The sequence below is a fragment of the Sceloporus occidentalis genome, unplaced genomic scaffold, assembly GCF_023333645.1.
Source record: "Sceloporus occidentalis isolate IW3139 unplaced genomic scaffold, rSceOcc1.0.p SCAF_10, whole genome shotgun sequence".
NCBI lineage: Eukaryota > Metazoa > Chordata > Lepidosauria > Squamata > Phrynosomatidae > Sceloporus > Sceloporus occidentalis.
Window position 1 is genome coordinate 19,513,914 of NW_028316990.1, and position 24,582 is coordinate 19,538,495.

The following is a 24,582-nucleotide window of genomic DNA, read 5'->3' on the forward strand; positions in this document are numbered from 1 at the left end:
GTAGGTGGCTCTAAGAGGGCATTAAAGAAATTCATGGAAGTTCAAGGTATCCATTCAAGGAAAGTCAAGCCAACAGGCATAGTTGGCGTGTGTGTGTAATGAAAGCTATGTACCTCATCCCACTCCACAATGTACTTTAAACATACTTTTCAAAGTACCACATATACTCGACTATATGTCAACCTCATGTATAAGTTGAGGACAAATTTGGGGGCCAAAATTATGGATTTTGATAAGACTTGTGGTTAAGTCGACGATAAAACTTAGGGGCATGTAACAAAGGATGTAAAGGATGTCTTCGTACAGAAACGTCTTATTCAAATCCTTAGCCTAATTCCACTCAGCACTCCTTCGAGGGGAAGCACCAAAGAGGTGCCACCACTGACATTTTCCGGTTCAAGCGTTCAAAAAGGCCAGAAGCGGCACCAAGGCAGAAAGAGTAGAGTGGATTGGTGCTTCTTTGAGGTGCCCACCCAGACAAAAACCCTATGATGCATTTTTATTTCAGCTTCAATATAGGTAACATATTTATTGAAAATTTTTCTCCACCAATAAAGGTGAAATCATGCTGAAAAATTACAAAAAACATCATGGTAAGTTGTTTTATAAAAATAAATGGAAGGATTACGCCAACATGATTTGTTTCCGGATCCCTCAAAGTGCCAGGTTCTCTCTTTCATCCTTACGGGAGGATGGTGTAAGTTCTGTCTCTCTTTGCAACGCGTAGCCTTAGAAAACTGCATTCCATTCAGAAAAATGGTTCTGCGATCAGAGAGCCGAAGGCCTTGAAGAGCATCTTCTCTCAGTCCCTCCTAAAATAAATATAGAAAATAGCCCCTAATGAAAGGTTTTGGTCAGTTTAAAAGAAAAAGGAGCTCCTTTTCCTCCCTTTCTGGAAGGAGGAGCAACCAATCAGTTTTTAAATAGTGCTTGAGCCTTTGGTAAGTTCAGCTACTGGGGGGGGGGGGGGGGAATAGTCTTTATGTCGAGATGATCCACTGAGTACTTGTTTATCAGAAACCAAAGACAACATGAAGAAACCATGTGCAGCAGCCGCCAAATGCCAGCCATAATCAGTCTTCATTAGTAGTGAATACAGTTCCATGAAGCAGCTGAGAAGAAGTCATCTTTGGCAACTGTGGTCAAACAGATGGTGTCTTTGGTGGGTGCCCCTGCTGGATAATCTGTGGCCGTTTGACTCGGGGTTTCCGTCTCTTTGGCCTGCTCTTCGCTTTGATCTGCACCACAAAAAATGCCAGAACCACCATGGCACCAAGGAATGCAAAGACTGGGATTGTCCCTCCCACATCCTGGTTGTAGCGTCCAGGCATTATCCCTGCATGGGAAAGGGGAGCAATAAATGTACACACGAGTTGAAAAGGCACATTTAACTACCCACTAACAAGATTAATAGACATAGAATCTACCATACAGTTAATGATTTTGGTTAACGATTTCTCTGCAATGGTCTTCAAAAGCACAGAAAGCCTGCCCTGGCTCTGGTTTCCAGTGCAGGGGAGTGCACCAATTTAAAAACTATATTAAGATGTCAACACCTGAGAGCACCGCAGTTCTTTTTAACAAAGCCACTCCAGGGGCCAAAATGAAGATGACAGGCAGCTATAGGTCAAGGGCTTCACTTTACAGCCCACTAAGCTGGGTTCTTGGATAAGTTTTCAGGCTCACTGGCTTCCCTTTCTGGCTGCTTTGCAATTGTATTCACTATCCCAGCATTTGTTTAACAAATGGGCAGCACCCTCTCCCACACATAGCAATTTTGTGATCGCACCCATGGCAGATTCTTGAAACATCAAATATGCCCCAAGGTTGGATATTTCTGAACTAAACCATGAAGAAAGGGGTTATGGGAAACCTTTGACATTCAGAACCATTTTTCAATTTATAAAAAGACAGAAACTGACAATGGGAGGCCATTTACAAAATTAATCAGGTGTGTTTGTATCAATATAACATCCTCAAATGTATATTAAATAAGCATAAATAAGATGCAAACCAGATGACTGGCAAAAAGCCAGATACAGAACGTTCCAGAGGTCATTGAGCCTCTTCTATAGCTCTGTCTGCTTGTCCCTAATTTAGGGCAGACTACTGGACTCCAGGTGGAAGGGTTCCATCTTTCTGGTACCTACCTCCTGGAATATCCCACGCTCCGCTTTCTCCAGGTGACAAGGGCCTCACTTGCGGTCGACTCTGACGGAAACTTGGCAAAGCCACTTTATCCAGGTCAATTGATAATAATTTTTGATGTTTCCAAAGATTGCTGGAAGAAATGAAAGCATTCCAAACTATTTGTACATTGGGTGATTAGTCTAGATTGATCAGTATCAAAATACAACTGATGAGCTTTAAAAGATGCAGTAATAATATTGGAGATCACAAGGCTGAAAGGGTCTTGAACATGAGGAGGTCAGGTAGAGATTCAGCCTTTTCCCTGGTCAGAGTGGTAAGAGGAAACTGCAGAGAGCTCAGCCAAAGGAGCCCTTTATACCAACGGATCAGAGTAAAAACTCTCCAGCCATCATTAAAAGCTTTGGATCAGGTTTATTTGCTGGTATGAGAGCACCAAAATATTTATTCTTACTGGCAGCAGATCAACTAACTCTGCCCCCATCGTCACCTTGTTCCTCCTCAACTACAAAGTCTGTGGTGAGCACATGTATGCTCAAATATTGGGATTTCATTGTAAGCATGCTATTCCCTGCACAGCATCAAAAATGTGGGTCTTGAAAACATTTGCTTTTAATATTTATCTCTACAACAGTTGGAGCCAGAAAATAAAACAGCAAGACTGAATCCTCAAGAGTCTTGTGGATGTAGAGAAGAATCCCCACAGGATGCTACCAAAAGAGCTTACAGCTTTTGAGTCTCCCTTTTATCCAGGGAAATTCAACTAATTGCTACTTTTCTAAGAAACTGTCTTTAAATTCCCAATATCTAATTAATTCCACATGAAAGCCAGACTCTACATAAGACACACTGCAAAAACACCATCAATTATTATTTGCCAGTACTCTTTATCCTTAGCTGTTCCCTAATTAATCCATGTGCACAGATGTACACGTAACATTATCATATACAGTAACATGACTGTGTTACACAAGTAATTTAGGGCTCAAACTCCAAAGCAAAATCTTCCTGGGGTATTTTGCAAGATTAAAAATTACAACCTTGGTGCGGTTTCATTCAGAGGCTGTGGCTTTGCCCAGGACAAATGAGGACATGCTGGAAGAGAGCGGGGCTTGGGGTCGCGCAGGTGAGCTTCGAGTACCTTTGAATAGCGATGAAGATGGTTACCTGCAATTTCCCAACAAAAACAAGTAGAAAAAGAAAAATACCCAATTAAACCAAAGAGCACATCCCTACCTATCATTTGTGGTCCTAAGCAAAAACTGCAAAGATTCTTGCCCCCTTCCCCCAAATTTTCCAGGGGAAACATTCACTGGATGATGGATCAATAATACATGCCATTCCAAAACCCAAAAGAGAGTCACTGTGGTAGAGTGGTCAATGTTGGACTAGGACTTTGGAGACCAGGGTTCAAATATCTCAGCCATGGAAACCCACTGAGTGACCATGGGCAGGTCATTCTCAGCCTCCAAGGAAGACAATGGCAAACTCCCTCTGCACAAATTTTGCCAAGAAAACCCTAAGATAGGTTCATCTTAGGGTCACCATAAATCAAAAACAACTTGAGGATACCCAACAACAACTTCAAAATCTAATGACTTCCAAGAAAGCAGCCAATCTGAAATGATAGGACAGTAGAAAGTATGGCAGACCTCAAGGTCCCAACCCCCTGCGCCCAAGTGTACCATCACCTATCCCTTCTTTCTCCCATCTACCTTTATCCAACTATCACCCAGCAGAAAAGAGAGCGGAAAAAAGAGGTGGTCATACCTATCACCCGGCTATCCATGGCATCAATAATTAAATTTAATCAAGCTCACCTTCCATTCGCTCCGGAAGAGTATAGCCTGCGCCTGTTGGAGGCCGTTGTCTGTTTTCTGAATGGCTGAGGCTTGGCGGCATCACTCCGTAAGATGTGTATTGAAGAAGAGAATCAAGCAGCCAAAAGCAATCTGGGATTTAAGAATATTTTAAAAATGATATGAGTATGTTCATAATTCTCCCAAGCTATTAAAGTCAGTAAATAAATAAATAAAATATTTAACAGGTCGAGATTTTCAGGCCTCCATCTCTTGGAAATCTGAGTCGGTAGCATTATTCTTTTCAGACAGTTCAAAGACATTTTCTTACAATTCCCAGCCAGTATGGCTGTTTGGTGGGAATAGGAATTAATCTTCATAATCCTAATGTCACTGAAATACTCACCTTTGATTTTTTTGTACAGAGGTCAGACACGTTTTTAGGATTTATAAATCATATATGTGAGGAATTTTAAACACAGCTAAGCTCACTGGTGTCATGGCAGGAGGCAACATTTCCAGTTTGTACCATGAAAGCCATTCTGATGCAATATTCAAAGGTATCCTATTTGACTGCTGTTAAAACAAAACCCACAACCCTACGCTGAACTGAGGCAAAAGACTAATTGTTTCATTTCACACGCGCATAATGTTAGTTATGAATTAAAAGTTTGTTAAAACATGTTGCCCTGCTCTTCTTTTTTGTGGTGTAGAAAATCCCAAGTTCTAGCATTATTGCTTCTATACAACAACAACAACAACAATAATATTTATTTATATCCTGCCTCTTCCTTTTTGGGGATCGAGGCGGGTAACAACAGACTTTTTCCCCCCATGTCTACATTAACATCTGCAAGTAATGGGATTTTGCTTAGCACACTTTTACGCACCTTTTTGCCTGTGGCTGTCATCCAAACAGTTCGAATCGCCATACAAAACTATTCTGCCTCCACCTTCCGAAGGAACTTGGAAAAGGCCCAAAATGGGGACATTTTCTATGATTGCCGTCTCCTGCTTTAAAACTTCTAGGCCTAGAAGACAAGAAGAGGAGGAAATAGGTCCAACAGCAACATGCCTATGATCTTACACAATGAAGAACTGCAGAATTATTAACCTTCTCTTGGCCTTGCATGCTCCCCACTCCTCTCTTTGTGGCCCTTCTGCATGGCCACAGAGAAGATTTTAAAGCATTTGCTTCCACTTCCCTTTAAAAACAGCTTCTTGTGCCTAAACTGGGGGTTGTGATTTTAAAAGAACCAATATATTTTTTTAAAAAACAGCCAGCTCTATGGGTTATGAAGCTGGTTTGCTGAAACCAACTTCAGTTAAAGAAAAGGAAAGGTGCTGAAATAATGACAAAGTTTAAAGACAACCAAAAAAGGCTTTGAAAATTCTCCTCCCAAATGTGAGAAAGAAGAAATAGTGGGAAAGAGGCCATGCTTGTTCATTTTCTACTAAACTAGTGGTTCCCAAACTTTGACCCTCCAGATGTTTTGGACTTCAGCTTCCAGAATTCCTGACTACTGGCCAGGCTGGTTAGGTCTTCTGTGAGATGAAGTCCAAAACACTTGGGATGCCAACGTTTGGGCATCGCTGTACTAAACCATGGTTCAGAGAAGATGTTTCCAACCCTGGTTGTTGGACTTCAGCTCCCAAAAGAGTCGACCTAGGTGGTTAGGGCTTCTGCGAATAGTCATTTACCAAGAGCATATGAGGACTCAAATTTGGAAACTGCTGGTTAGTAACGGCAAGAAGCAGCACCTAAGTCAGTGGTCTCAAAGGACTGCCAGTGGGCTCTCTTCTAGGATATGGGTCTTAGCAAATGTTTCATGATGCTCCCTTCTACCCCCACATCAGCCATGTCATTGTTGAAGTTCTACCAGTGCATAATATGTGTGTGTGTATAAAAGAAACACAACACAAGCATGTTGTATTTCTTAAATATTCTGAAACAAAACTTTGTAAATCATAGATTAGTGTTTAAATAAGCCTCAACAGGACCGGAAGACTGAATGCAATAGCACCGAATTGCTAGTGTTCATCTTTTCCTTTCAGTAGAAGATAAGGTCAAACAATAGGTTAGAAAGGAGGACATGTGTATTTTTCCATTAGTGAGTACTTTTCATCACAACCACAACTTTCTGATTTATAAACCGTTAAATTAATGGTTCAACATAGATGAAAGAACAGAAGGCTAATTTTAGGGAAATATTAAAAAGGCCAAATTTACACACATTGCCCTTTTATCGTTGCCTATTAAGAGGATTCTTTCAAAGGTGAAGTTTCAAAGTTGCATGTCGAAAGATCCCCAAATGTGTCTTGGAAATGGGGACAAGACTTAATTATCAAAAAAACCAACTGTCTTTTTTTCTTTTATGGCCTGGGGATGAGAAGAAAATTTATTCTGTTCACGTTTTAATCTGAGTACACTTAATTTGCACTTCTTGAGCTACGGCATGAACCAAAATGCTATCTTTTACTATTTGCATGTCTCTGAATTTCATTTCATAGTTCTCCAATTAAAAATGCAGACAAGTACAAGCATATCAGAGAAAACTAAGTGCAAAAATGCATCAAGGGAAATGGCTTGGGAACATTGGGCCAAACTGCATACAAAATACATATTCTGGAGGAACTATTTTTACGTGTACAGTTTTTCAAGCAGATTTCATTTAGATATTCACAAACTGATGCACCAAATGAATGGAATAAACATAAGGGTTTGGCAATATGTGACCTCCCCAGTTCTCTCTCTTTTTTTAGCCAGAAAAGGGGATGAACTTACCTCACCTTGGAAAACCCAAGGTCTACCAATTCATTAAGTCTCTTTGTATTGTTCAACTTAGAGAAAAAGCACTTTTAAGAGGAAAAGATGGATTGCTCAAGACTGTTTTTATCTGTATCTGGCTTTTCTGGCAATTCATGTTGCCATGAAACGTCTCAATGGCACAAAACTAAACCATTCCCAAGCCTGCTGGAGTTGTCCACTCCTGGTTTAATTTAAAGGGAAAACAGTTTCAAATTGAAACCGACAGGCTGTTCCAATTTTGGACTCCACCTCCCAGAATCCCACAGCCATGGCCATGCTGCGGGGCGGGAGGGTCCTGGGAACTGAAGTATAAAAAATGAATTTGGTATGTTCTGTGCCACATCACATTACAAATTGCTTGTTAAACTCCTGTGTTTGCAAAGCAGCCATCTGATGTGGGATTGAAGTAAGTAAGATGCTCCAAGGAGTGACTGTTATGGGCCCCACCACCAAGGCTAAGATAGCCAGAACAGACATAGAAAGAGGGTGTTAAAGTCTGTCCCTTTGTTCTGGACAGAACTGTACATGTGGATGACAACCACAGCTGCATTTATGAACAGCAACTACAGAAATTAATGCCACAGAATGGGCATAGCTAACTAATGCAAACTAATACAGCCATATGGGCCTGTGACATCCATCACTGTGTAGTGGTCCACTTGAACACTGGAACATCCTGCTTTGTCACAGAAACCCAGTGGGTGACCTTGGGCAAGTCGCACTCTCAGCCCCACACAACACACACCAAAACAAATCCTGCCAAGAAAACCCTGTGATAGGGTTGCCTTAGGGTTGCCATAAGTCTGAAATGACTTGAGGAAATACAACAACAACAATAACAACAACTGTGTGGGTCTGAAACCCACCCAAATTTCAAATGTCTATGTTCTCCTGCAGCAGTCAGTGGCAAATTGACAACTATAGCCATCCCTAGAGAATAGAATAAGAAATGCAGACTCTCTACCTTGATCCTTAAAAGTCTGTGCGATTACAATGCCATCTTCTGGAAACTTTGCAATACTACATCCCGAAGCATAGTTCACTGCAAATAAAGAGAGAAGTTTACATATTATGGAGAAAGCAGCAGTCACAGAATTGACAGTACAATATTATTATTATTATTATTATTATTATTATTATTATTATTATTATTATTATTATACCTAAAACTTTTCATGGAGGGCTGAGAAAGTGGCACCTTTGCTTTCTGATGGTTCAAACGAACACACATTGTTTATTACACACAATTACATGTATTAAAAATATTGTATAAAATTACCATCAGGCAATGTGTGTAAGGTTTATATGAAACATAAATTATTTGGGTCCCATCTCCAAGATATCTCATTATGTATATCCACATTATGCACATATATGCAAATACAATATTCCAAAATCCCCCCAAAAAATCCTAAATCAAAGATACTTCTGCTCCCAAGCAATTTGGATAAGGGAGACTCAACCTGTAGTGTGATGGCAACACTAAAGTGTCCTTTTGTTCCTGCAGAGATTATGATGCCCAATTATGGCTGGCAGTCCACCAAAGCGCAAACTCAAAAAGGCCTTTTAACAAGTATAAAGTAAGTTTTTGGGTGCCAATTGGGGTTGTTTTTCACCCAGATGCCACAGAGAAATCGTGCAAATGTGCTAAAAAACCATTCATCCCACACAGAAAGCCTCTCACATCCAGCACTTCCAAATGCCTCTATTTTTGTCAGAGACCTTCTCAACGTGGTGACAGAAAATGACGTGATGTAGACGTTTTTGGGCACACTTTGGACACAGCCTATCGGGGGAGAGACTTGAAGGGGAAAACTTGCCACTGTGTTGTTGCCCACCCCTGCTGTAGAATCAGTTTATATGGAAAAGCACTCAATTTCCCATCTGCAGTGTGATGAAGAGATATAGCTCAAGAACAATTCCTAATCAGCTGCTGTTGTAACATACTGATGAACCCTGTTTTACTTACTTTCATGACTTGCCATGGTAAAATCCCCTTCATAAAGCCCATCGCTGAAGGCCATGCCCCAGACGGAGAGAAGATCATTTAAAGCTGGAATGTTGGCTCCTCCAGTATCAGGCATCCACCACTGCCTAAAAAAGCAGTAACACAGCCGCACTTACTACAGCCCTGAAAATGTTAATGGTAAACAAGACTCACCCCACTGCCTAATATCCACCCAAGACAGCAACTACCAGGACATCATGTTTGAAGGAATTCTATGCACACCTTCCACTGGATGAACTCCTCTTGGCACTTTTGAAAAGCCCAACTTACTGTATATACTTGTGTATAGGTCGACCTAATGTATATAAATCAAGGACAGGTTTGGAGGCAAAAATTATAGATTTAGGATGTGAACCATGCTGTGGATAAGTCAAGGGTGGTGCAGTGGCTTGAATGTTGGACTAGGACTCAGGGTTCGAATCCCCTCTCCAGTTTTCACAAATTCTACAATTACAAAGTAATTAATATGCTTGGTTTAAAAAAAAATAACCCTGCTGCCTGGAGACATTTAGTTCTAGTCACAGTGCTTTTTAAATTGATTAATCAAGCCAATTAATGGTGTGTTACTTCTCAGAAGTGTAGATAGCTCTATGGGGATTTACATCTTCAACACTCCTTCTTGATTCACTAATCCAAAAATTGCCAGAAGATAAATTGCTTTCAAAATGCAAATGGTTTGCACAGCATCCCAAACCCCATACCTTGTGTTTTCATCATAAAACTTGACTTTCCTCATCACTGAGGTGTTGTACCAGTCACTGAAAACTATGAGAGACAATCCATTGTCCACATCCCTCCGCAGCTTAGTGATTTCTTCTGGAAAATACTCTTCCTCGCTGTCCACCATTAACAGGGTGCCTGCACAAATAAGGGAAGGCATTCAGAATGCTCATGTACTAGCCAATATTGCTTCGCCCCTCAGCTGTTTCCACAAAGAACCAGATATTTCAAGCATGTGAGAAAGCGAGGTGGGACAATCCTTGGAACCCTTTTGGTTTCAGCCAGAAGAAATGGAGTGACTCCCATCCTGCTCGTTCTCTGTTGTGGTGTCTAGTTTTCTCCTCACCAGACCCAAAGAATGCCTTCTCCTTCCTCTGCCCTTTATATGCACCTGCCAAACTGGCCTTGGCTGATGAGGAGGCACCCTTCTGGCTCAAGGGAACCATCAGCTTCTATTTAGCCTTCCAATCATTTTCTGCCACACATGCCATGAATCTTATTCCAGTATATGGTGACTCTGGCAACTACCCGCACAAAACCAGTGAACATAGGAAGTTGCCTTACAACACGTCAGGCTGTTGGGCATCTAGGCCAGTACTGTGACAGCACCTCCCTCCACGATTTGGGCAAGACTATTTCTTAGTCCTATGGGGAGATCTCTGGTATTCAATGGTAGACTCTTCTCCAAGTACCAACCAAGCTTGGCTCTACTTAGCTTCTGAAATCAGATACGACTATGTTCAGAGTGATGCAGAGGTGCTTTAGTACAAGTTGCTCAAACCCTGGTCTCATCAGCCACACTTTGCAATGAGGTATTGATTCATGCAGATCAATTCAAACAAAATCATAACTTATTTTACATTTCAGAAGTCCTCTAAAAGCTTTTACAGTCCAAAACAATGAATATGTATATTGAGCTGAATGAAGACAAGGCAAGCAAGTTCACAATGACTTACCATACTGACTAGCATCAAAACAGGTAAATGGTGAACCAAGAACTTCAACGAAATAGCCCATGCTCCTCAGATGTTGGTACATGTCCCTGAAGTTGGTATGGATGTGATCACCATTCCTAAGAAGATAAACAAACTGAAATATATAATCCATTTTCCCACCAGATTGTTTTCTATTTCTATACCAAATATGCCCTGTGAACTACTTTGGACAAGTACTACAGGTTATTCAAAAACTCGACATGCTCCAAAATTCAAACTTTTTTCATGGGTGGTTGATACCTTTGCTTTCTGATGGTTCAGTGTATACAAATTATGTTTCATGCTTAAAATTACTGAAAATATTATATAAAGTCGCCTGCAGGCTATGTGTATAAGGTATATAGAAATATAAATGAATTTCATATTTAGACGTGGATCCTATCTTCAAGATACCTCACTACGTATATGCAAATATTCCAAAATCCGAAACACTCCTGGTCCCAAGCATTTCGGATAAGGGTATTCAACATGAATCACTCATATGTTATGTGTACCCACTGACCTCTGGAGGAAAAGAGATTCAATTGTTCTGTCTATGTACAAGTGTTTGTTTCTCACGCAATATCACCTCAGTGTTTTCCCTGGCTCCACAACAGTGTGCCGTTGCCAAAAATAAGAGGAGGCAGTGCCTACTCAACTCATTGTTTGTGACACTGTGGAGGAAACTAAATATCAGCTGTGTGTTCCCTATTATTAATTGTTACTAATAACAGTTTGCCACCCCAGAGCAGGGTTTCTGCAGAGATGTGTAGGTCAGATTTGCAAATCAAACCTATGCTTACATCCCATGACCAGTTACAAAACAAAGCATGTTAAATGCTTGATACAGAGGTGAGGAAAATCATGAGCTATGAAGACATTTTCTACCACTTGATGGAACACCTCTGGAGAAATGTGATCAAGATATCATCTAGTTGGAGCAAGTTAACAGCAGTAGTGGCATCAGGGACAAGATGTAAGACTGGAAAGCCCAGATTCTAATCTTCTAAAACATGTGTATGTTGCAAGCCAAATTCCTCCTCTTTTAGCATCTCCCCACTCCCACCTACAATACATAGGATTAATAATACTGATATACCATGTCAGGCACTGGTAAAGACTAATAAAAGAATCTATGTGAAGTGTTTTCAGCACCTGCAACAAACTTTAAAAATAGGTATCTGTGGGTTTGAAAGCAGGGCATGGCTCCGGACATATTTATTCCTTTTCATTTATGAAGTTTAATACCAATAAAAAGTTAATAATGCATACTTATTTTACATCTTTGCTAGTTTGAAGTACTACTGTTTATGAACAAACCAGATGATTGTGAGCATTAGCTTCAGTTTATAATTTCCTGTCAACTGTAGAACATCAGGCACTATTCCACACTATACTGAGAAAAGAACCATACTTTCCATTTTGTTGAGTTTATTACACATCATTCATTGCTATTCATTCCATGGAAATAAACACACCAATCTAAGGGGTCATTCTTCATCCTTAAATTATCCCTTGGAAAATATCCCGGTGGGTAGCGGAGATTGTGATATTGATCCCACAGGACTCGCTTACTGCGAGGGGGTGTCGGGATAACTTTCACTTTGATTGGGAGTTTCACGGTTGAGGTCTGTTCCGCACCAGCTTTTGACTGAAAGAAGAAGAAACAAAAGACACCTAAGTCTAATGGAATTCTTTCCCAAAACAGAACCCACTTAACCCTAGGCTCTGCTGACCCTAAAAATACCACCAACCAAAGGTCTTTTTGAGCAGCACGGGGGGGAAAGAGGCAAACTCACCTCATTTTCTGCAGGAGAAGAGATGGTGATCATGACATGTCCTTGAGCAATGCCTTCCCAAGAAGCTGCTTTCTTTGCAACGGAGATAGAAATTGCAAGGTATCCTGACCAGGGCCACAGGACAGGGGAGTAGGAAAAAGCCACCTCAATGTAATCTCCATTCTGTGGCAAATAGGGTTGCCATTCAGGCTGCATACCACAAAACAGAAAGCAAATTAGTTTTAACAAACCTGATGGGCAAATATTAAATATTATTTAAGTAATAATAAATAATAAAAATGGGAGCAGGGATGGGAGTGGGGAACTGCTGGAAATTACAGTGGCAGCACAAATCAGCCTTTTGTGCATACTGCCTGAAGCAGACATAATATTCAGTCCCTGCAGACTACAGTTTAAAATGTATGCTTTCCCTGCATCCCCAAGGACTTTTTCACATTTACAGTGGAAACCTGCTGGGAAAATCACAGCCTTGAATAGGTTCCAAGAGGAGGCAAGTGGGAGAATGGTGGTTCTTTTTATGTCTTGTGGAAACCCACTTCTTTTCTCACAAAGTATTGTCTTTTAATTGTCCCCAGTCATGGCACAGTTGATCTTTTTTTCTTTCTTCCTTTTGCTAGTGCATAAGAGTGGCATCAACTGATTTTCTCTTTTAAGGGTCAATTAACAAGAGTTAGGTGTGTTATGGCTAGGCTTTGGATAGACTTTGCCTAGAGACAGGAATCCTGTCTGCCATAGCACACTGTATTTAATGGGACTTGAGCATCCACGGATTTTGGTATCCATAGGGGGGTCCTGGAATCAAACCCCTGAAGATACCAAGGGCCCATTGTATTTTAACATACATCGACACTTTTCATCATAATGAAATGAGACTATAACAGAACTTGGCACAAGCAGATCTTTTTGTTTCCTTGAGGATAAAAGATTGGCACACATACTCTATCTTTTTTAATATATATATTGAGTTAATGTATTTGGCATTAGAAAACACAGTAGCTACACTTCAGTTGAGTAAATCTTTCAAATCCTACCTTGTCTACGATTCTCCCAGTGACTCCCATTCCATTAAGGATAGTAACGTTCACAATTGTTGGCATGCCTCCATAGTAAATAGGTTGGGAGCAATATGGCCACATGTAAGGGCACTCTGTCAAGTCGATGTAGCTTGGACTGAGACTAAACAATCAGGAAAAACACAAGCATGCACGTATTAAAGGGTTAGGACAGCTAAAATGTGCATGAAAGAATGCTGTTTTGGCTCCCCTAAAACCCTGGGCTTTTAAGACTGGAAATAAGCTTGAAAACACACTGAGCAGAGTCAAAGATACTCTTAATCTTTTGGGTCATTACTTTCCTGGGAAGAACATGAATCCACCTTACCTGGCCTGTGGTTTATAACTGTTAAGAATCTGGTAGGCTCTGAGAAGGTCCAGTTTGCCATGTCCTTGCTCAAACATGTTAACTCCAGGAAGCCGGCGTGCTGAGGCTATCAGAGCTTGTTTCATGCTAGCTGGATTCACCATTTCACGCTTCTGAACTGTGCTAAAAATGAAAAACAGTTCTAATGTTATAATACTGAATGCACACTATTCTGAAGCAACAGTATTAAAATCAGAGGTGAATCATTGCCTTGTTTAAATAATTCATTTTATTTCTGAAAATGTATCCCTGATTGTAATTCCAGGTGTAACTCATAACAAGCATGTTTTGTTAAGCACAGAAAGGGGATCCCTTAAGTTTTTCTCGCCATATTTACTAACCCACAAAGGATTCACTGATATGAACAGAGTACCATCTGTACTGACATATTTACACATGAAGTTGGGACATACGTTTTTAAACTAAATACATAAATCCAACTGCTTGTCCTGAGTTGGCCCGGTGACTCCATTGTTGAATGGTAACCTTTATATTAATTCAAATGATTCAACAGTCTTACTAGCAACTGCATTTAAGTCATTAAGCAATTTCTCCCTAAGTCTGGACAATTTTGATCTTTAGCTGATGTTTACTTAAATGAGTTTAAGTAATCCAACAGTAAGCCTTCCTGGATCGGAGGAACTGAACAACCAACATTCCATTGTATAACTGAGCATTTTCATACTGGTACATAAAGGTTTCTTTGAAACTGACAAAGCAACTGTAGAAGAGCTTTGCACGTGAAAACTATACTACAGGTAAGCACTTAGCTTGAGTATGAGCAATGGGAGAGGGTACTATCAGTTCAAATCTCAAGCTCTCTGTGGCATGAACCTCAGCTCCCCACTCCCAGCATGATACAGATGACACTGATCTTCCATACAAGGTTGCTTTGAAGATTACCATGACAATATGTGTGAAATACTTTAAGCTCTGCCCCCCATAGCAAATTACAGTCCCAAAAATTTGGGGTGTATGGGTTGGAAGTTACAGAGGGCAGCAAAATGGGTGAATTGAGGGAATACATATGGCTTGTCAAAGTCTGGTGGAAGAGAAAACTGTCCCCTGTACCCACAGAGGCTGCACATCCCTTCTTTAAAATTTTAACATTTGCTGCTTCCAGAACAGTTCAGAGTACAAATGATCTTTCCTTTGCTAATGGGAGGCTTACAGATAATAAACCAGGGGTAGGGAAGATATGGCCCTCTGAATGTTATTGGACACCAACTCCTACCATCTAATCACTGGTCCTGCTGGCAAGGGTTGATAAGTGTTGGAAGCCACAAACATTTGGCAAGCCTTGTATTTCACGGTCTTATCATAAATCAGTGTATCATGAGATAATCAATCATTCCCACTGATCGCTTACCTCACCAGCAGTGTGACTGCACCTGCCACCACAGGGGAGGCCACGCTGGTCCCAGAGAGCGAGCGGCACCCTCCCTTCATGCCAGAACCTCTCACTCCAGAGCCATAGGTCACGATGTCAGGCTTGACTCTTCCATAACCTCCGGGCAGTTCCTTAAGGAAGAAACCAAGAGTAAGTTTCATTGTGTTTGTATCAACCTGTATCCATCATTTCACATCAATTTTGCAAATTCTGAGAAGTTGCCTGAAATTTCCTCATGGATCTCAGAATACAAGCCAGACTGCTAGAAGTCAGTCTGGCCCCTAAAAGCTCCCTTATCCTAGCATCGGGGGAATAATAGGTTACCAGCCCTTCTCACACTAGGACCTAAATTACCAGCCATGCTCAATTTGTTACCATTAGTACATTATCATCATCACTATCAGTAGTAATTTTATTCATGCACAGGTACTGACAACATTGCAGTGAGGAAGACAAATATGTAACTCGTTTTAACAGAATACAACATAAAATTTACATTTATTTTTTTTAAAAAAAAGATAGACCCCAACTTTTGGTCACATTTTAGTGAGACCAAGTAGTAATTGCATAGATCATTAAGATATTTATTGTGCTTTGAAGTGATGACAACCGCCATTTTACAAAAACAAACACATTCTTGGTTAGTAGTATTAATGTGTTGCCCTTCCAATGCATTTGCATGACTTGGTGTAAAGATGCTTACCCAAGTGGTCATTCCCCTTGATGAAAACCGAGCAATGTTATCTTCAAAGTCAATGCCGCCTACCCCAATCACATCCATTTGGTCAGCAGGGTTATTGAGCGTGCTGAAATGAGTATTTATATTTGTTGTTTATTTCTCTATCACATTTCTATCGATCTTTCACTGAGGAGACTAGGACGGTATTCAAAATTCTCATCCTCACCACCTTGATCTTTTTCTTTAACTCTTAAAATTATTTTAAAATTATTATATTTTCTCATAAATTAAGTCTTAGAAAGGACTGTAGCATTCCTTCTCTTCTATGCTATGGGAAACAATGGGCCTTCAGTTAATTCTAACTAGGCCATTAACTCCAAAGGGGGATCAACAACAATTACATTTCCCTGTCAAAACATTGATTCATTTGGCAAATGCTTTTGGAAACCAATTATGTATGCTGTAGTTTAAGTCCTAAATTGAAGGATCAATATTCCTGGAGTGAAATGGAGAACAGTTTACTTGGAGGAGGCAGGGAGGACCCTTGCCAAGATTATTCCTAGTTGAGAGAGAGAGAGAGAGAGAAGCTTCTTCCATTATTTATGAAGAAGAAATGATTACTTAGCCACCAGAAGCTACTCCCTAGGAACACATCATTAGCCAAAGGTTACACAAGCACTTACCCATATAAAGGGCCATCATTTCCAATAGCAGAGACCATGATCACATTATTAGCCGTCAGCTCCCAAACCTAGAAAATTAAGAAGATCATCATGAATTGCATATCCTACCATTCTGGTTCATTGGATAACTTCTAGTTTTAGTATAAGAGGAAAACATATGAGAAGTCACACACATGAAAATACAAACTCAATTTCCCCCAAAAATGTTTCAACTAAAATAAAAATTATAGATATAGATTGATAATCACATTTTTAATAACAGTATTTCTCTTATTCACTTTCTCCACTGCTACCAGGGAACTGATTCGGCCTTCCTCCTTGCTTTTTTGGCCACACAATGCGTTAGCCAATTCCTTTCCTCTCCCTGAAAATCTGCTCCAAGGAATTGGAGAACCATCTGGAACAACGTGGAATGCAGTTGCAGCTGGAGTTACATTTTTGTGTCGCCACTTCAATGGCACAATTCTTCATCACCATTTCTGCCAGTCACTTCCAGTTCAACTTAGGTCAGTGGTTCCCAAACTTTGTTCCTTCAGGTGTTTAGGACTTCAACCTCCAGAAGCCCTAGCCAGTTTGGCCAAAAATCAGGAATTCTGGAGCACGAAAGGTACTAATACCCCTACCATTTGTGGAAGGACAAATCAGAATCTAAATCATAATTCTCTGAATATGTAGATAGAGGCATTACTAGCTGAATATGTCAAGGGAAGTACATAAATTTACAAAAGCTTCAGAGAAAGAAGCTGAGTTAGTTACTGACCTAACTAGTCCAATTATTTTGTCTCCACTATACACAAACAAATGTCTGTGGGCAAAATTATCAGCACATCCAAAGCAGCATATGAGTGCAGCTAAAACCACCTTGCTTCGGTTCCAGCAACTGTTATGCAGAGAGCTATGGCCTCTGAAAACTAATCTACCAACACAATTCTATTCACCTTGTCAACGAAGGGATGATCCATGAAGTCGGGGCCTCCAATACTAAGGTTCAATACGTCTATTTTCTTTAAGATGGCATAGTTAAAGGCATCCAGAAACCAAGAAGTATATGAAACCTATATGAGGCAAAATCATGTTAATAGTAACTAATATTTAAATAGGAAAACATCTGAGAAGTCACACACATGAAAATACAAACTCAATTTCCCCCCAAAATGTTTCAACTAAAATAAAAATTATAGATATAGATTGATAATCACATTTTTAAAATCACATTTTTTACTTTCCAGAACACAGCTGGAGTTATGTTTTTGTGCCTCTACTACTTCAAACCACACATTAAAAAGAAGGATCCCATTTGAGAACTGCAAAGCAGACGGTTTTAAAATATTAATCTGAAAACCCCAGAATGAAGGACCCTCTAGAGATAACAAATCCAACTGTATGTATAACTGTGCCTCATATTCCAGAAGAAGATTATTGAAAGCAACTTATACAACATACCTGGTTGTTGGTGAAGACTCGAAATATGTGCAGTTCTGAATCTGGTGCAAACCCTTGGCATTCTCTCATGCTTGCGATTACGCCGGCTACAAAAGTCCCATGACCCAGGCCTGTTGAATACAAATAGTAGGTTACAATAAAACTTAACACTGCGGCTTGTAGGCAACTGCTAATGCCAACTACAGCTGTACAGATATTTAATACAGTATATATATATTTAAGTTGCAACGATGGTTTTAATATAAATTTTACCACATTTGCCATAAAAATTTCTACAAAGCCAGAACAGAGCTAATTAAATTATCATGTCACTAATTCTTTAAACAAAGAATATAGCATGGTTTCTAATCCTGTTGTAACCAGGTGTAACTCTAGTCCAGGTAAAACCCAGTTTTTATCATAATGAGAAATAATTATTCAGAACATGTACATTAATATTTTGGTTACAATTTGTTATCTTATTTTTCTCCTTTCAAATCCCATTTTACAAGATGTCTTTTCCCACAGTTTGGTAGCTTAATCTTTCAATCTGTATTTCCTCTAAAAAGAAACTAAAGGCTTCAGGGAAACACTTAGGACAGCATAAAACCTACTGAAAACAGAAAACAACATCTTAACCATATGTATATATGATAACTGTGTTTCTAAGCATCCATCTCTTTTTCATCTTGCTTCTTCCTTACTCTGTTGTCTCTTCCTTTTTAGATACAGAACAGGGGAGTATATCCCTCCAGATATTGGATTTCAACTCTTATCAACCCAGCTGACAAGGCAATGGCAAACCTCCTCTGAACAAATCTTGCCAAGAAAACCCCAATTTTAGGGTTGCCCTAAGTCAGAAATGACTTGAAGGCACACAATACACACATATGCATACCCATATATATGGACACAGACAACTGAGTTAGAAAATTTCTAAGTGAAGATACAAAACTCCAGGACTGAAACACAATCACTAGGCTGAAGAAACTTTTGAGTATTCAAGGCCTTGCAGGATTAGACTCAATTCCTAGAGGAACAGACACTTCAATTCTAGCTGCAGCTACATGTCACTGTAGCACAACACTGAGAATTCATTTGAAACAAACCCTATTAACAAAATAATAATACTCACCATCATCCAAGGTTCTTTCATTTGTCCAATTTGTTCTCTCTTTTACATTTTTGAAGTGAGGATGCTTTTCGCTCAATCCAGTGTCAAAGACAGCCACTTTCACCCCAGCTCCTATAGGAACAGTTTTGGTTTTTTAAATGCATGTTAAATGGAAGAGACAGTTTCTTACAGTATTTTTACATATTTATTCTTTCATCCACAGAAAAGGAATCATGTTCTTCAAATGTTTTACTAACACATTTAAGTTTCGTAACAACCTGGCAAGTCCCATAAAACCTTTTTAATGTAAGCCTTATATTGTAAGTGAATGAGCTTACATCAGTTTCATCTGTGTTAATAGGTTCTAGTTTGAAGGATTTGCCCTAGTATTAATAGCAGGCAAATTATTAATACAGTATTAAATACAGCAGACAAATGTAATGACAACATTCCATGAAGTGGAATGACTTTGATTTTACAATGTGTGAATTACACCTTAAATAATGAAAGCCACAAAAAAGTCCTATTTGCCTACCTAGATATACATGTGTTTTTATCTGAATTATCATGGCTTTCATAACGATAATGACTATTACACTTGTTCCAAGTCTACGATATATATATATATGCCATCTTAAGGAATGTAGACCTTATGAAGGTTTCTTCCAAGGCTGCACTGCAGCTTGTAAGAATACACATGGTAGTCATTCTTGAAACAAAATCATCATGTTGCAAAATATTTATTCCATCTCAGCCATATATTTTCTGTAAGTATGGATAACAATCTCCACAAACAAAAGAATACCTGTAAAACCCATTTGCCAGAGCACATCTGCTTGAAGTGTTTGAGCAACCTGCCGGGGTATAGCTCTCAGCAAACGCCTGCTTGAATGCCTGCCTGTCGCGTGCCAAAATCCAGAACCCAGCGACAAACTTGCCCTTCTCAGAGGCCGAGAGGACTGCCATTTCTGTGTCCATCTGGTATCATTGCAGGGAAACGCTGGGTCAGCTAGAATTTGGAAAGTCATACAAATATTTTTAAGCATTAATGAAATATTCTACTCACAAACTAAGCACTGTCTCATATGTGTCTACATATATACACAACAAGACATAGGTACAATTATATATAAGCATATGTAAATATACCAACTTAAAACATAAGCCAACATTCTGATGCACTTCAGTGTGACTAAGGTCCAAAACAGACTGCAGAAATAATCCAGTTTGAGACCGCTTTAACTGCCTTGACTCAATTCTAGGGAAACGTTGAGTTAAAGTACCTATTTGTACACATCAAGTCACGATCTAAAAGGACACTTTGGAAAACTGGTGCTGGCCTGTCCCTCCCTGATGCTAGTGGCTTCCATAAAAAAGCAGAAAAGTGAGGAGATGAGGAGAGATTCACACTCACGGCCACAATATGACCATGGCAGCTTAGGCAATGTGAGAGAGGATGTTCATAAATAGATTGTCATTCCTTTCTTTTCCCCTAGGAAGGTCCTAGGATGTGGGAAAGGCAATACACCAATGGCACACACCAGTTGCCTTCCACTCCTTCTATAGTATGGTGAAAGCATAACATTGCAGTGCATAATGGAAAGACAAAAGACTGAAACGTTCAGACCGAGATTATGTTTTAAATCAGAATTATCTGAAAGCAGCTATATAATAATATATACCAGAAAGGCTTCACTTACACAACTGTCGAACCCTCAGCAGGAGCAAGTCGCTGAAGGAACGGATGTACTTACTTTCAGAGTACTTGAGTGAGCGAAATACTTTTCTTTGTGGGGTAACGCGCTTGATATTGGGATGGTCTTCCAGAGTCTGCACACCATCTTTCTGTTTCTCATTGATCTGGATCACCTCGAAATCACTGGGGTAGTCACTGGCTGGGTTATTACGGGGCACAATCCTCCAGTTCTCTATCTCACTGCTCTTCAGTGCCCTTGAAATGAATTTGCTTCTCGCTCGGGATGAAAAGTAGCCATTGAAAGCCACGATATATTCTGAAGGAGAAGACAGAAAATTTAGGCCATGAAACAAAGGCTGTAAAGGATGAAGGAAAAGAATACAGTGCCAAAGAACTTACAGAATTACAGGAAGCATAACAGTTTGGGCTCATATTAAAAGCTGGATTGGTGAAAGAACAGAAGGAAGTCAGTGCTTCCAGGACAGACTATATATATATATATATATATATATATATATATGAGTTAAAGTATAATACTTATGTTGACCCACGGATAAGTCAACTCAGGTTTTGGGGGTCACCTTTTTGACTAAAATTTCTAGACTAATACATGAGTTTATACAGCAATAGTTAAAAATACCTTGCATTCCTCCTATCCCTGACTTCCAACCTTCCTACTGTTCTTTTTGTTTTAAAAGAGAATGGAATACTTTTACTACAGTCCAAGGATTGTAGTAAAACCGGTCGCAAGTAAGAAAGCGTCTTTACCGTGTTCGACTACAGTAGAAGAGAATTCGACTTTCAAGGTAAGGCGAGGGCATTCGGGACACAGGTGGCTTTCGTGAGAAGCATTCCCTGGTTTGGTGCTCAGGTATTCTTTGCCGCACAGTAAGATTGCAGCCAGAAACAACCAGATGTTTGCAAGCCTCATGGTCATGAAAGAATGTGATTTCATCCTCAAAATGCCATGGATTCAATTGATATGTTGCTTCTCCATGGATCAGGTCTCAATCTCTCTCTTTTCCTTTTCCTTTCCTTTTCCTTTTCTGTGTCTTTTTTAAGTGCTAAGTGGACAGTCTTAAGGGTTTGTCCAATGTGGGTAAAAGTCTCGTCTTCATTGTCTTTCCCAATGAAGCCCAGCAAACAGGCTCATTTCTTTCTCCGTTTCTTCTCCATCTTTGGTTAAAAGGTCCCGTCACTCCGGATTCAGCAGCTGAGTCCTGTACTCCATTTTGGGGTAGATGGGAGTTAAGTCCACAAGAGAATTAGGCAAGGACCATGTCGCTCCGGGGCTGCCGTTGTGCAACAAAAGTCTGTAAAAACACACACACACACAAATTACACACATCAATTAGTTCTGCTTCAATATACACTTGTCCCTCCGCATTCGCCGGGGTTAAGGGCACAGGATACCTCTCTAGGAACCTCTAGGTCTTCCAGTGCAACTCTATGGTCCTCATCTGCCAGACATTGACCATAGAGTTGCGCCAGAAGAGCTACAAATGCCTAGCAGAGTGTCCTCTCTAGGAATCCCTAGGTCCTCCTATGCAACTCTATGGCCAACATCTGCCAGACATTGACCATAGAGTTGCTCAGGAGGAGTTGCAAAGGCCTAGCGGAGTGTCCTCTCTAGGAACCTCCAGGTCCTTCAGTGCAACTGTTTGGTTCAAGCTGACCATAGAGTTGCGCTGGAGGACCTAGATATTCCTAGAGAGGAACGTGTTAATCAAACCCGCAAACGCGGCGGGAGGAGCGTAACGGCAAGCCATAAAAGGATTAATGAACCTGGGGCGCCGTTCTTTCTCTGCCATTGGTGCCTATCCATGTCTCTCTGCAAAGCTTCCACTGGGTCTTATGGGGCTTCTAGAGGAGCAGCCGGGGCAACGAAGCCAGGACCCAAGGCCTTGGGCTCTGGCTTCGATTCCAAGTCCAAACGCACTGCAGAGATAATCCAGTTTGAGACCGCTTTAGCTGCCCCTGGCGCAATGCGAGGGAATGCTGGGAACTGTAGGCGTTGAGCCTTCTCTGTCAGAGAATAAACTACAGTTCCCAGCATTCCCTGGGGCACTTAAAGCGATCTCAAAGTGGATTATTCAGCAGTGTGTTTTGCACCTCATTTTCTCTGAGAGGGGCTCCTCTTCGCCCTCCTTGTGCTCCTTCCCAAAATGGCGGGACGTTTTAAAGCCCAACTGATGAGAAAACTGTCTCCGTGAGGAGAAAGAGCTCCCCAAAACACCCGAAATAGAGGAGGACCCACCGGCCGTTAAAACCACCTCAGCCTCCTCAGCCTCCGGCCTCGCTTCCCCGTCCAACGCGAGCCCTCCGTCCGCTCCGGACCTGGCCTGGGCTGCTCGGGAGAAGCCGCTTGCCCTGGACCGCAAGAGAAGGCCGAGCCCGGTGCGCGATGGGCGTTGTAGTTCAAGAGCGCCTTCCTTTCCTATTTCTTTCCTAGAAAGACCCCGCCGGAAGGACTACGTTTCCCAGGAAGCACCGCGCCGCCAGACCCTCCTCGGCTCTTGTTTGTGTTCAGTCTTGAGGAACGGTGGCCGCGGGAGGCCAATATAAAGAACCTTCAGCGCTCTTTAATAGACTGGACTTCAGCTCCCAGAAGCCCAGGTTACTGGCCAACGTGGCAGAGGCTTCTGGGAGTTGAAGTCCAAAACCTCTTAAAGGGGGGACCACTGCAAGGGACCAATAATGGAATGAGGCAAAGAATCCCAGAAGGAAGTGGTTTATAGACTATATAGCAACAAGGCCTTTGGCTGTACTTAGAATATGGAGAAACAAAATGGTTCCCAGTTGGCAAAAGGAGGTCAAGCCAAGAGAGTGACCTATGTCCTCCTTCCCCCCCCCCCCCAAAGACATGCCCTACATTTTTCTGCACAGGAAAAATCAATCCAAAATGTCCTCCATTTTGAGCAGAACTCAGCTCCAAAAACACAGTTTGAGACCACTTCGGCTGCCCTGGCTCAGTGCTAGGGAATCCTGGGAATGGTAGTTTTGTGACACACTTTAGCCTCCTCTGTCAAGAGAGCTCTCATGCCACAGTAAACTACAATTCCCAGGATTCCTTGGCACTGAGCAAAAGGCAGTTAAAGCAGTGCCAGAATAGGTTATTTCTACAGTGTGTTTTGGACCTCAGACGCATTCATTTGCATTCCTTTGAGTGTTTTTATAGCTTTTAATCCAACATTTTAAGCTATTTTAATCCAATTCTGAGGGTTGTTTAACGTCTCCAAAGGGCACCGGATTCACAGAAATCGTTAAGGAAGCACTGTTAAGAAATCCTGGCTCGTTGTTATGTTTCAAAACAACCAGCAATGGTCTATAAAAACCCAGAATGGAAATACAGTTAATAAAGAATTCGGCTGAGAAGCCAGGCACTTTAATGCTAAATAGGAAGGAAGGCTGCAAAGATATGGCTGCCCAGGGAAAGCTGTTTAAAAACCCGCATCTGGATAAAAGGAGGCTGTTCTGGAACTCGTTACCGCCAGCCTTTCTTTATCGCTTTCCGGAGCAAAGTCCAACTTGCGGCTGGCAAGAGAAAAGGGACTATATAAGTTTCTGTTCAAGGCTGCATCCGCACTGCGGAAATAATCCAGGTTGGCACCACTTTAGCCATGGCTCAATGCTACTGAATTCTGAGGGCTGTAGTTCTGTGAGCCATTTAGCCTTCTCTGACAGAGAGCTCTGCTGCCACAACAAACTACAATTCCCAGGATTCCACAGAATTGAGACATGACAACACTTAAAGCGGTGTCAAACTGTATTGTTGTCTGCAGTGCAGATGCAGCCAAAGACAGATATAGATGCTACAGTGATTAACAACAGATTGAAGTCTCAAAGCAATACATCCTGACTTCCCATTTCTACAGTCATTCTAATATGGATTAAACAGTACTGTAGCTGATATGGCAGTTAT

At 40.9% G+C, this 24,582-nt stretch overlaps 1 protein-coding gene across 1 annotated transcript; it reads right to left on the minus strand.

The window, feature by feature from the left end:
- Window positions 1–481: 481 nt before the first annotated feature.
- Window positions 482–23,028, minus strand: LOC149306036 (membrane-bound transcription factor site-1 protease). The gene is made up of 23 exons (XM_089539846.1): window positions 22,918–23,028; window positions 21,429–21,973; window positions 20,719–20,976; window positions 19,770–19,973; window positions 18,986–19,096; window positions 17,872–17,981; window positions 17,367–17,483; window positions 16,429–16,496; window positions 15,770–15,872; window positions 15,046–15,197; window positions 13,638–13,799; window positions 13,289–13,433; window positions 12,258–12,446; window positions 11,937–12,109; window positions 10,441–10,556; window positions 9,466–9,622; window positions 8,726–8,850; window positions 7,721–7,798; window positions 4,838–4,978; window positions 3,969–4,100; window positions 3,189–3,315; window positions 2,151–2,281; window positions 482–1,336 (listed from the first exon to the last, which is right to left on the minus strand). The coding sequence occupies exons 2-23, from the start codon at window positions 21,613–21,615 to the stop codon at window positions 1,143–1,145; spliced, it is 3,180 nt and encodes a 1,059-aa protein (XP_089395972.1). The 5' UTR covers window positions 21,616–21,973; window positions 22,918–23,028; the 3' UTR covers window positions 482–1,142.
- Window positions 23,029–24,582: the final 1,554 nt, after the last annotated feature.